The sequence below is a fragment of the Archocentrus centrarchus genome, chromosome 5, assembly GCF_007364275.1.
Source record: "Archocentrus centrarchus isolate MPI-CPG fArcCen1 chromosome 5, fArcCen1, whole genome shotgun sequence".
Lineage (NCBI taxonomy): Eukaryota > Metazoa > Chordata > Actinopteri > Cichliformes > Cichlidae > Archocentrus > Archocentrus centrarchus.
The window spans coordinates 20,265,834-20,279,404 of record NC_044350.1 but is presented as its reverse complement, the minus strand read 5'-3'; the positions used below and the strand labels follow the sequence as shown (position 1 = coordinate 20,279,404).

At 40.0% G+C, this 13,571-nt stretch overlaps 1 protein-coding gene across 1 annotated transcript; it reads right to left on the bottom strand.

Moving 5' to 3' along the window:
- Window positions 1-8,225: 8,225 nt before the first annotated feature.
- LOC115779812 (green-sensitive opsin) lies at window positions 8,226-11,854 on the bottom strand. The gene is made up of 5 exons (XM_030728649.1): window positions 11,470-11,854; window positions 11,188-11,356; window positions 9,146-9,311; window positions 8,637-8,876; window positions 8,226-8,334 (listed from the first exon to the last, which is right to left on the bottom strand). The coding sequence occupies exons 1-5, from the start codon at window positions 11,852-11,854 to the stop codon at window positions 8,236-8,238; spliced, it is 1,059 nt and encodes a 352-aa protein (XP_030584509.1). The 3' UTR covers window positions 8,226-8,235.
- Window positions 11,855-13,571: the final 1,717 nt, after the last annotated feature.

Sequence of the window (13,571 nt, the reverse complement as noted above, 5' to 3'; positions counted from 1 at the left end):
CTCTCTATCTTAGTTCAAGTTTTATACACAGACTTGACACAGTTACACAGTTATTGAAATATGCAAGCATGTAGCATGCTTATCAGTTCCTTCTTCTGTGCCCTTCACTGTCGCCTGTTATCGGCCTCATCTGGGTCCTGTAGACACAAAATGTCATCTTTGGTTGTCTAACTGAAATCAGGGCATGTCCCCCTTTGGCCTCATGGGAATTTATAAGAGAACAATAGTTAGTGTTGGAGGAAGCATTAAACAAATTATACTCTTGAAACCACAAAATTCTGGCTTTTGTAGGGGTGGTCTTACAATAGTAGTTGAGTCATACTGCTGTACATAGCATAACTGAAATTAAAACATTGAAATCAATTGCTTTCTGCCTGGGAGTTCTTTGACCTTTGACCCTCTAATATCCTCTGATTCTTCACTGAGACCCTGTGACTGATTGCACCTGCTGTTATCAACCCCCACGCCAAAAAAGGTCTCCTATTGATGACCCTCTTTCTGGGCTCAGACTTGTGCACAAAGATCATCGGTCAAGAACTGTCAGGTCACCTGTTTGTGAGATGGTTGGCCTCCTTCTTGTGGAACCAGGAGCCTTTTTTATGAGTCTGTGGAGCTGTCAGTCTGTTCAGGAGATCTTAGGATGAGCTTGAACACCTTGTAGCGCACCAGAGTTTCTTTATTGATAGTTGATCAGTTCAGTCTCCTGCAGCACCCAGTGATGTTGTTCAGGCTCCTGTTACAATAAAACTGAGAGATTTTCATTACCGTATTTTTCGGACTATACATCGCTCAGGAGTATAGGTCGCACCAGCCAAAAAATGCATAATAAAGAAGAAAAAAACATATATAGGTCGCACTGGACTTGTAAGTCGCACTTTTTTTTGGGGGGGGGGTTGATAGAATCCGAGACCCAGAGCAGAAATTCCATCTTGAACGGCAATTTAAAATAATAATGGATTAAAGAACAGGACGAACACGGTTACGCCTACGTTATGCTAACGTAACACATTCAGCTACATGACGCACAACGAACACGTGTTCGGTATGTTAATGTAACATTAAGTTATTCAGATAACCTTAGCATAAAGAACATACTAACAAGTTAACCAAACCATCAATCCATTGAATTCTTCATCCTCGGTGTCACTTCTAAACAATTCTGTACACTCCGTAGACGAAGCGCCGCTTCCTCTTCTGTGTCGCGTTAGTAAGACTCGTCGTCAGCTGCAGTTCCAATTATTCCAGCCTTTCTGAATCCCAACAGGATGGTTTGGTTGTCACTGAAGCCCATGTTTTCTTGATCCATCCAATGACTTCCAGGAAAGTTGGGTGGCGCATTCTCCCAGTTGCCGTTAAGCTGTGCTCTCCGTCCATCATCCACTGCGCCCACAGGTTACGCAAGACTGCCTTAAAGCTGCAGTTCACGGAGATGTCAAGTGGCTGGAGTATTTTGGTTCATGTGTTATAAATGTCACATATACGTCGCTCCGGAGTATAGGTCGCACCCCCAGCCAAACTATGAAAAAAAGTGCGACTTATACTCCGGAAAATACGGTAGTTAAATCTTTAACTTTCTGCTGGCCTGTCTCCCTCCTTTGAGACTTAACTTTGTTTGTCTCAATAATTTACCTTAATCAACTTATTTATCTAAAGGGCATACTGATTTTTATATTATTAGCTTCTGGGATTTTTCCTTTAATGCTTGATTCAATATCAAATTGTTTAGACATTCAAAATTCAAATGTTTCCAGCTTCTCTCTTACAATCTTAGCTTTAAACAAATCTACCAAATAAATAAATGTAAATGCATAAAAGAGTATATTGGTATCTTGTATTCTATCCTGCATGGGTAAATAAATAGTTTTTTTAGTTCTCTATATTTTGCTTTGTAGCAGAGCGGCAGCTCAAAGTTTGGCACTTTACTTTGGGTCTCAGATTTGGCTGCTTCACTAAGTATTTACATGCACTGTTTTTTTTCTTCTTTTGAGGTTTTACTAAAACTAAGCTTCTCACATAAATTTTTCTTGAAATTTAACAACAATCTTCTGGAAAAATGACCTCTAATAATTTGCAAAAAATACTTCAACCTGAGATTTTCAAGGCATCTATTTTACTGGCTTTGTTTATTTATTTATTATTTTTAAAGCAATTTTTGTCTTTTTATCCATCTATGATTGGCTTATCTCTCATATGTATCGGAAGCGAAACCTTCCTTCTGAGAATTTTTGACCAGCATTCCCTTATACAACCATATCAGTCCAAATTATATAAAAGAAAAAGTAGAGAAAAAACTTAGGGCTATAACTCTCATCCACACGCACGACTTCTGTCTCTCTGGCTCTCACTTAGATTCACAGGCACACAAATCCTTGAGATCAAAATGCACACACACACACAGCAATGCTAAAACCTTGGCACCATTCTCTTTTCCTTTTTTCCTTTTTCTTTCCTACACATACTGACACACACACACAGCTATGACATTACAAAACAGCTAATATGACCACTGGAAAATTGTCCTATTCCTCTAAACTCTGTTCCTATTTAAACAACAAATGACACCATACTTTGCAAAGATATTCACCTCAAAATATTTTGTCCTTATTTCCTATTTCTCTCTTCCTCTCTGTCCTACTGTTACACTTACACACACAAATACACAGATCACTGAACACACATACTAAACGAAGCACCATTTTTCTTTTCTCTCTCTCTGAAACACACATGGCAATACAAATACACAGCAGTACTCAGAGTCACATACACACATGGAGGCCTCCTCACACACAAACACAGAGCAGGTCTGAGTTTCGCATACCAGCATAAGCAACAAACAGATACAAACACAGAACGACAAACATTTATGAATTTTCTCTCTAGAGATTATTTTTATAAACCGGGATTAGTTGACAAATCTCTTAGTTTCTGTTGAGTCAAACACCTGTTTTTAGCCTACTTTTAAATGGACACGTCTCTCCTTTAAATCTGCTTTTAGCTTAATATCTGCACTTGAAAGTTTACATTAAAATAATTTTACATCACCAGTTATTTTTGAAGTTTCACCTTCTTGTTAATCGGAGCCCCTTTTCTGCACCCAGTGTCATCAGTCATTTTGTCAGTCAGTCCAAACTGCAACAACAAAAACAATGTTAGTACCATTTATATTTTTTTTCTTTTTTTTAGGGATTTTATTTTTATTACAAAACTCTTTATCTCTTTGTCTCTTTATTTCTTCATTTCTCTGTATTCTTTTACTTTTTCTTTATTCTTTTTATTCTTTATCTCTGTCTTTTGAGGCTTTTAAAGGGTTTTAGTTGCTTTTATGGATCTCACAAGTGAAGATTCTTATGAAAGAACCATATAACCATAAGCTATTACTCTCGTCAACTTCTACCAGGAGTGCTATGTCTTTACGCACGTTTGACCAACCTCTCTATACCGGGAGGACACTGGTAAAAGGCAGATGGCCAGTTCACTTCAGAAAAACCAAAGGCCCTCTAAACCTAAAAACCCCCTGAGAAGGGCACTCGTTCAGTCCGCTGATCAAACAGCCCATGGGCTCAACACCGTCCGACTCATTTTGCCTATATTTTTCTATACTCTTTTAAACTCTTTTATTCTTTTTTCTCTTAAACTCTTTTAAACTCTTTTTTTTTTTCTCTTAAACTTTTACACCTGTATGAAATGGCTCGAATCCTGTCTTACCACCAGTGACCATTATAATTTGATACAATTCAATATGCAGATATTTAGAAAAGGTCTCTGCCAACCTTTAGATGGAGATCTCCTGGTCACTGATAGCATCTGGAAGTCAGCACTGTCACGAGGAACCTCGAAGCGGCGATTATCGGTGGCCAAATTCACTCCTTATTCCCAAGAAACTCAAAAACAATTAAAAACATCTGAAAATCAAAAACATTCCTGTTCGATTACGTCGGGCGTCACCAATTGCAGGAATTTAAATAATAAGAGTGTGTGTTGCTGCTTAAGCCTTTAGGTTTCTGCGTGTTAGTTTCATCGAACAGGAATGACAAACAACGGAATAAGGAGTCCAATTATTAAATTTAATAAAACATCAGACCAAAATACACATTCTTTTCCAGTACATCATTGGCATGTGATTTTGTTGTTTCTCTACTATGCAGTCTTATTTCTGTCTGCTGTACAGTGTTATTTCAACACTTTCACCTTGTTGTGAAGATTAAGTCTGCAATATGCTACTTGATGCTATATTTCTATTTAAATTGTTATATTTATGGTATGTCTAGTGTGCAGCATATTTACACTTCTCCCTTCACATACAATCTCAGGGTGCTGAATTTGGGGTGAAACCCTCCATGTATGGTAAGGAGCTTTCTTGTCTTGACATCAGTGGCTTCTATGTCCTCCTTTGGCCAGCTTATTATCCCAGCAGTTTATCTGACGACTGGCAGGGTGTATGTAGGTGTTGATTGGCCGGATCTTGCTCTTCCCATTCAGCTGACTCTTCAGGACTCACCTTACTCTTTGCAAGTACTTGGAGGTTGCAGCTTTCCTAGCGGCCTCTTCACGGTTCCCATTTGCCTGTGGGATTCCAAGGTACTTGTAGCTGTCCTCAATGTCTGCAATGTTGCCTTCCATTACTGCAATCCCCTCAGTTCTGACTACTTTTCCTCTCTTAGTTACCATCCGACTACACTTCTCCAGTCCAAATGACATTCTGATATCATTGCTGTAGATCCTGGTAGTGTGGATCAGCAAATCAATATCTTGTTCACTCCTAGCATACAGCTTGTCATCCATGTAGAGGAGGTGGCTGATGTTTGCTCCATTTCGTAGTCGATATCCATAGCCAGTCTTGTTGATGATCTGGCTGAGGGGATTCAGACCTATGCAGAACAGCAGTGGGGATAGAGCATCTCCTTGTTCAATTCCACACTTGATGTTGACTTGTGCAATTGGCTTGAAGTTGGCCTCTAGTGTTGTCCTCCACATACCCACTGAGTTCTTGATGAAGGCTCTTAGGGTCCTGTTGATCTTGTACAATTCTAGGCATTCTAGGATCCATGTGTGCGGCATCAAGTCATAGGCTTTCTCGTAATCAATCCAGGCGGTGCACAGGTTGGTCAGTCAGGTCTTACAGTCTCGAGCGACTGATCTATCTACCAGTAGCTGGTGTTTTGCTCCCCTGGTCTCTCTGCCTATCTCTTTCTGGGCCTTGTTCGTGTACTGTGCCACATGTCTATTCATCTTAGCAGCTAAGATGCCTGACGGTAGTTTCCACGTCCTACTGAGGCAGGTTATGGGCCAGTAGTTGGATGGGACTGCTCCCTTCTGGGGGTCCTTGGGGATCAGGACAGTCTGGCCTTCAGTCAGACATTCTGGGTGCATCTTAGCGTCTAGCAGCTGGTACATTTGTGCTGCCAGTCGCTCATGGAGTGCAGTTAGTTTCTTTAGGCAGTAGGCATGTATCATGTCAGGGCCTGGTGCTGTCCAGCTGAGATGGTTACTGGATCCTGTTCAGGGAGGTTGCTGTGGTCTGCTCTTAGATCCACTAGCCACTGGGTATTGGTGTTGTGTGACGCATCCTTCTCCCATATGCCCTTCCAATATTGTTCCATCTCCAGCCTGGGTGGGGGTGCTATTCTCACATTGTTCCCCTGCCACTGACAGTATACCTTGGATGGTTCGGTGGAGAACATCCGGTTTATTTTCCTGGCTTCTATTTTCCTGGTATATCTCTTCAGGCGGTTAGCCAAGGCTGTGAGTCTTTGCTTGGCAGTCTCTAACACCTCAGGTATGGGCAGCCTGTTGTACTGGCTAACTTCCTTCCGTGCTGCCTTGTCTGAATCTCTAGTTGCAATAGCAGTTGCTTCCTTCGTATGGTCAAACACTGAGCCACAAGTTGTTTTGCTGTCAGTTTGGATGTTGGGTTTCAAAGAATCCATAGGTCCCACATCTTCTTCATGTAACCTCTCTCGCTGGGATTACATGTGTAATAGCATTCCAACAGTTCCCGGTTCTCATCTCGTGTCCATTTATGCTGTTACTGTGTAGTGTATTGTGTTTAGGGTACTGTGTAGTCATTGACAAGGTATATGTTAGACAAAAAGCCACAAAAGATTCTGTCTCCAGGTGTACAACAGGAAGACGAACACACCTGAAAGTCTTAGGCCTGTGATGTGTCCTTCTGCCTTGTGGTGGACAAAAACAGTATTTTGAAGTAGCACAAATAATTTGTGGGCAACACAACTGTGTCAGCTGGGATAGGCTCCAAAAGTAGTCAAAAAAACCCTGCATATTATACCATAGACTCTACATAGGGCAAAAAAAAAAAAGATATGTTCCTCAAAAACCTATCAGATTCATCCGCTATTTAGTACACAGTTGTCGAGGGTCAAATTGAACGGCATCTAGATCTGATCCAGATTCTGGACTGGCAGACCACTGGAATCTAACATGGGAAACTCTATTGAACAAATATTTTTGGCCATATCTCAGAGCTCTCAGAGCTCCTTCCAAACATCCATCTTTGTTTTCACCACCACCAGCATCTAGACTCAGGCGGGTCCAGCCGTAATTCCTGTCTCTGCTGTGATTCCATTGTGCTACGATCAGGTATTAGAGTCTAATTGCCAAATAACTAATTATATTCCTTATCAATAGATCATGTTATATTCCTCCTAATAATCTCTCCTTATTGAAATGCTTATAGAACAATAAAAATGCTGTCAAATTGTTTACTGCCACTACCTTGTTTACCTTGTCTCAGTTTGCCCTGCCTTCCCTGTGTTTAATTTTAGCTTGTATTTAATCCATCATTGTCACCCCTAGTGCTCTGTTGCTCTTTCAAACTGGCATTTTCTCAAACTGACTTGCCAGATATCCATTATTTTAATTTTTACTTGCACTTGAAAAGAAGGCAATTGGACCTCTTTTTGGTTTGTGGAGAGATTTCACCTCTCAGGACATGCAGAGGGTTGGTGTTGCAGAAGAGGATGGTAGAGATAGGGTGAGATGGAGGTATATTATCCACTGTCCACTAAAGGGGCAAGGCGAAAGACATTTCACCTTACATCCAAAAGACTTCTTCAGCTCTAAAAACTGATGGAGAGTATTTCACCTCTAGTGGAGTTGTCCCCTTGCAGGTGGTCCTGAGAGTTGTTGATCCACCCTTTAATCATATGAGCGCATAAGCCAAAGTGTGAATAAAGGTGTGGGTCATTACTTCACGGGAGCCAAAGTGTGAATCCTTTTTGAAGCATTGTTAAGGTGATGTGGGAAAAGATATTTGAATTTCCTGGAAAGGGTTGTCAAGACTCCATTATAGGTGGCTGATAGTTGATGTTACAGGCTACTACCTCTGTTCAATGATGGTCATTCACACTGGACACAGATGGTCTCCTCTACTTCTTTCTCAAACTATCTGTGAATGATCTTAATAACTCACATGATTATAGGGTAGGGCAAAAACTCTGAGGATAACCTTTAATTGGACAGCCCCACCAGGGGTTAAATGCCATACCTGGGACTCTCCATTCCTTTTCTTAAGACATGAAAAACCCTCTTGGATGAGAGGTGAAATGTCTACACAAAACAAAAACAAATCCAGCTTCTTTCATTTCAAACACTTAAGACTGCTGTGACCTTGAGGACCTACACAAACACATTGTTCCTGCGCTTGCTATATATGTATTTTAGTTTATCAAATTATTGGAGAGGAAAGAAGGCTCACAATGCAAACTCACAAATTCTGAAGAACTCAAAATTCCAGTAAAATGTGTAGTATAAAGAACAGAATTTTTATGTTTTAAAAGCTTTAAACTTTATCCTCTCTGTGCACCTTGGAAACAGGTGAAGTTTAAAGTAAGTAATCATGTCGGAATTGTAGAACTGTAAAAATGAAGACAATAAACAACCAAAAAATCTTTGGATGCATGCATTTAATATATTATTTCTTATTTATTTTCTTTAGAAAATATTTACAGAATATTATGACAAAGGCTAACACATATGAAAACCTCTTTATGTCATAAATATACAAAGGAATTCTCATCTCCTTACCATCCATGCATTTCAAAAATAAATCTGGAGTCATGGAGTCAGGCTTTCACATACAACAATAAGGAATGAGCACAATAAAATGCTGCAGATGTAAAGGAGCTTATATCCATTTGCTCATGTCCATGTCGATGGTTATTCAGTATGAGGAAAAAGTCAGGAAGGAGCGTGTCTGGAGATTTGCAGTCATAATTCTTAGGAAACAGAGGAGACTTCTGTCTTGCTGGCTGATACCGAGGTCTCATCCTCAACCATACTGCCCATTCCAACTGCTGCAAGTATGCAGCTACGAAACTGTAATGGGGATAAAATGCAGGAGAAAAAAAGAAAGCAGGATCTTGTGACCATCCCAAAGTAAATAATCAAGTATATGAGCATGAATCAAATAAATATTTGCAACATTTTCACGGTACTTAATTTTATCATTTAAAATATGGTTTATAACACATTAAAATGCAATTGATTTGATACATTTGATCTTCTTAATGTATACTGTATACAGTATTTAGCATTCATTTTAACTTTTTTATGGGGAGATTTTAACAGCTTACTTGTCCCCCATACATAACTGCTGAGCAATATAATAATAAACTGACCTGTTTGTTCATCAGAATGTAGATGATGGGATTGTACAATGCTGAGGTCTTTGAGAAGAAGGCAGGGATAGCCATGGCTAAAGGTGTGAATGCAGCTCCCTTGTTGAAGAAGATCCATGCAGCAAAGGAAGCATATGGGGTCCAGGCAAAGAGGAAGCCCAGAACCATCAGGATGCACATACGTGTCACTTCCTTCTCAGCTTTCTGGGTAGAAGCTGAGTCCTGCTGTTGGCTTGCAGCCTGAAAGTAAGGAAATAATCAGATAATGCCTGTGCTGATTTTACATAATGCTGCAACAGTGTCATAAAGGCTGAACATGCTCAGCATTTTTTCAGTCAAAATATACTAGCAAAATGACAGCAGGTAGACATGTTTGTTATGTTAGAAATAATCTCTTAACACTGAGGTAATATTCTAAAAAAAACCCAAAACAAACAAAACCAAATCCAAAACCAAAACAGCTGGAAATAATAGAAGCACAACATATAATTTAAATACGTATTACTTACAGCCTTCACTGTAAACACTAAATTTCCATAGGTGAAGAAAATGGTGAAGACTGGAACACAGAAGTGGCAGGTGAACAAGTAGATGACATAAGATTCGTTGTTGTAGCCTGGGGCCAGAGTGTAGTAATCCGGTCCACAGGAGACTTGAAGTCCCTCAGGAAGATACCTGTGAATACATAAAATGTTAGATGCTCCCTCCAAAGCATCAGGTCCAAAAGGGACTTGTTACATCCACCGGTTACAGCACATGATCTCAAAGGGAGCCTGCCAATCAATACAATATCTGCAATGGCTAAATGAATACTAAACAGATGCCAAGGTCACTTGTAAATTCTTTATGTCATCAGGAGAACCTCTCAAGAAGAACAATGGGTAGAAAATGATTCACCCAATAGATATTCTTCAGAAGCAAATTAAATTCCAACTATACTGTACATGTTCTCTAGAAATGTTACAGCTGTACTTCAGTCAGATGGAATGTTGCTTGTACACGGTACATGTTTTTCAGGTAAATTCAGGAAAAATGGTAGGAGATCAGTAGATTTAAATTAAACTACTTATTTAGAAAAAACTAAAGCTGAACCAATCAGGCTATGGAATACTGCCATATATATTGTTTGAACCAATATCGTAATATAAATTTCTAAGTATTACATCACAAAGCTGAGCCTGGATGCCCCTCAAGTGGTGTAAATAATACAGGTAAAATGGGGATCAGCTGTGTGGAGTAGGCTACCAATCAAATGCTTCAGATGACATTAACTCTTCCAGCTGTTACTGAAATTCAGTGTATTCACAAACAAAAGCAGAGAGCAACCACATAATAAAAAATTGTCAAAACACACTTGTGCAATTCTTTCTATGGTGGAAATTAAAACTAGTTTGGAAAGTTTGTCCAAACACAAGATGTTGCCACAGATGTGCTGCATTTTTATGTTGCTATGCTTTCACAAACTAAATCAATGAGGTCAAGTCAAGAGACTGTGTTACCTGATGTCGACTGTTTAGTTTAAGTTACTTCTCTTCTAATGTTTGGGTTCATTACATTGCTTTAAGTTGAGCCCCTGGCCATATGAGTCTGTCTTCCTTTATAATTTCCCTTTGTTTTTTCTTAAGTTCCTTTGTTACTTTTTCATTTTAGCCTTTTGCAATGCATTGCTATTTGTCCTAACACAATTTGTTCCAACACTTCCTTTGTACAAATAGAGAATTTGTAAGTAATTAACAAATGTTAAGGAACATGTGGGTTGATTCCTATGATTTTCAGATTTTTTTTTCAGCTTTTTGTGATCCAAGCTTGGTACATTTAATATTATCCTCTGCTCTGGAATAACTACATTTCTAAGAACTAGGTTGCAAAATGCATAAATCTAAATGATCAAGGAAATCCTTATTGGAGATGGCTGAAATAAAAAACAATTCCATTCTCTTTGACTGCCATCCCAGGTGTGGAAAGGAAAGGATACTGTAATCCCTTTTGAGGAACTATCTCATTCAATCATCCAAGGCAACAGACAGTGTACAAGAGAGGTGAAGAAGAGAGTGCAGGCAGGGTGGAGTGGGTAGAGATAAGTATTGGGTGATTTGTGACAGCAGGATAGCAGTAAGAGTGAAAGGGAAGGTTTACAAAATGGTAGCAAGGCCTGCTATGATGTATGGTTTGGAAATAGTGGCACTAACAAAAACACAGGAGGTGGCAGAGTTGAACATGCTATGGTTTTAATTGGAAGGGACCACAATGGACAAGAATAGAAATTAGTATATCAGAGGGACAGCTCAGGTCAAGCGTTTTGGAGACAAATTAGAGGCAAGGTTGAGATGGTTTGAAAAGAGGAGGGATGATAGATATATTGGACAAAGGATGTTGAAAATGAAGCTGCCAGACAGGAGAAAACGAGGAAGACCACAGAGACACGAAGGAGTACATGCATGGGGTCGGTGTGATAGAAGAGCATACTAGGGATAGAGTGAGTTGCAAGCAGATGGTCTGCTGTGGCGACCCCTAAAGAGAGCAGCTGAAAGAAGACGAAGAATCTCATTACCTTGACCAACCAAAGAGAGGGGGGGCAGCAGATGCCATAGCCATGAGCCATGTGAATGCACAACCTACTCCTGCATGGGTAGCTGTAAATTTGAAACTTCCCATGGGTTTACAGACCACAATGTATCTCTCAATAGCCAGAACCACAAGAGACCACAGAGACACCTGACCTGTTGACAAGAATGAGAGCGGGAGTAATGATGAGAACCTTCAAATAATGTTTCATAAGCTCAGAGCTCATTCTTACAATTTCTAAAATCTGCAAGCTATTGCTAAAGTTTACCTCCAAGTGTAGCCATGAATCCTTCAATAGCGCAACTCATAGGTCCCAAGGAGAAATAGCCTTGGAGAGAAGAATAAATGGTGACTGTGAATCCAAACATGACCATGATCAGTCCAGCCACAGCTAAGTTAACCAGGATAAAGTTGAGAGGTTGCCGGAGTTTCTTGTTCTGAGCAGTGACCACCAGTGTCAGAAAGTTGATGGGGAATCCAGTAATGATCAAGAAAAATATATAGAGAGCAAACAATTTGAAGACCCATGGATCTGCCAAATAATACTGTGGATATTCAAATGGACTCCTCACAACCCCCGTCTTGTTGTTCATGGGGATGTAGAAGTTTTTGCCCTCTGTGCCATTGGGCTCAAGTCCTCCATCCCATGCCATCTCTGCTGATCAGTTGTTAAGCTTCTTGGAGCACTGTTAATGCAGTAGAGTCTGCTCTCTAACTTCTTAAACGCCACTGAGCAGCCACAGTTATATAGTCCTCAGGGGATGATGAAGATGAGCTAAGAGGATCTGCAAATTCAGCCTATAATCTCTGAGTATAATCACTTGTTTCTCCATGATCTTATTTTAAAATGTATTTTCTTAGCAAGTGTTTAGTAATTAAGACCATGACTGTTAATGAGTGGTGGTCACTAGGAAAAGATCAAAGAAAGAAAGTTGTTTAGATGCAGGAGCTAAGCATTAAGTTATATTTTTATATAATATCCCAGTTTATCTTCACAAGGTTTTCCTCAACCTAGCCACACATTTTCTTAGTGGGCAGATGCAATCCTGTCCACAGGCAAGAGTGTTATAATGTTATGATACAGGAACCTTAGCAGTTGATATGTGCAGTTTATGTATTACAGTATTTTCTCCACAACTCTTTTTAAAGTCATCAGCACTTTTTGCACCATCGTATCAGCAGGGGAGACCATGATGTAGCCATTAAGCAGCTCCAATGCTGAACCCTTGCCTGTGTCCTGAAATTGGAAATAGGCTGTGCGTATTTCACGGCTCCGTGATGATTAGCTCTTTAGAATAGAATAGAATGCCTTTATTGTCATTATACAGGATGTACAATGAGATTGGAGGGCCACTCCTGTTCAGTGCCATGTAACAGAAAATCAAACTCTCTAAAATGAAAATAAAAATATTATAAAAATATTATAATCTAGTATAATCAATATGATCAAGAGATATACAGAAAATAAACAATGTGTAAAATATACAAAAAATAGAATGTATAAAAATATATACATACATACCTACATTGGTGCATCTGTACATTGTAAGAAAGTAAATGCGTGTATACATATAATAATGAAGATGGTGAATATTGCACTTGGTGAATGAATATTGCACTAGTGAATGAATACTGGATATTACACAATATAGGAGTGATAGATATTGTTCAGTATGAATAATATAATATTGCACAGACATGTGGGTGTTGCACACTTACGGTGGGTGAGTGTGTGAGTTCAGGGTGGTGATTGCTCTGGCGAAGAAACTGTTCTTGAGTCTGTTTGTTCTTGCTTTGATGCACCTGTAGCACCTGCCAGAGGGCAGCAGGTCAAACAGGTCAAAGCCAGGGTGTGAGCTGTCCTTGATGATGTTCCTGGCTCTGCTGATGCAGCGGGAGGTGTAGATGTCCATCAGGGAGGGGAGAGGGCAGCCAACGATTCTTTGTGCTGTCTTGACTACCCTCTGAAGCCTGACCCTGTCTGCCTTAGTGCAGCTGCCGTACCATACTGTGATACAGTACATCAGCAGGCTCTCAATGGATGAGCGGTAAAAGGTCAGCAGCAGGTTTGAGTCCAAGTTGTTCTTCCTTAGGACCCTCAAGAAGTGAAGTCGCTGCTGAGCCTTCTTGATAACAGCTGTGATGTTATCTGACCAAGAGAGATCAGCAGAGATGAGGACACAGAGAAACCTGAAGGTGTGGACCCTCTCCACACGCTCGCCGTTGATGTAGAGGGGAGCTGGGTCAGTCCTGTGCTTCCTGAAGTCGATGATGATCTCTTTGGTTTTCATGGTGTTCAGTACCAGGTTGTTCTCTGAACACCAGGCTGTCAACTTCAGGACCTCCTCTCTGTAAGCTGCCTCATCTTCC

Coding starts and splice junctions, on each gene's coding strand:
- LOC115779812 (XM_030728649.1), bottom strand. CDS start 11,854: ATGGCATGGGATGGAGGACTTGAGCCCAATGGCACAGAGGGCAAAAAC. Junction 9,312..11,187: donor CCTCTCTTTGGTTGGTCAAG/GTAATGAGATTC, acceptor ATGTATTCACAG/GTATCTTCCTGAGGGACTTC. Junction 8,335..8,636: donor ACATTCTGATGAACAAACAG/GTCAGTTTATTA, acceptor TCCCCATTACAG/TTTCGTAGCTGCATACTTGC.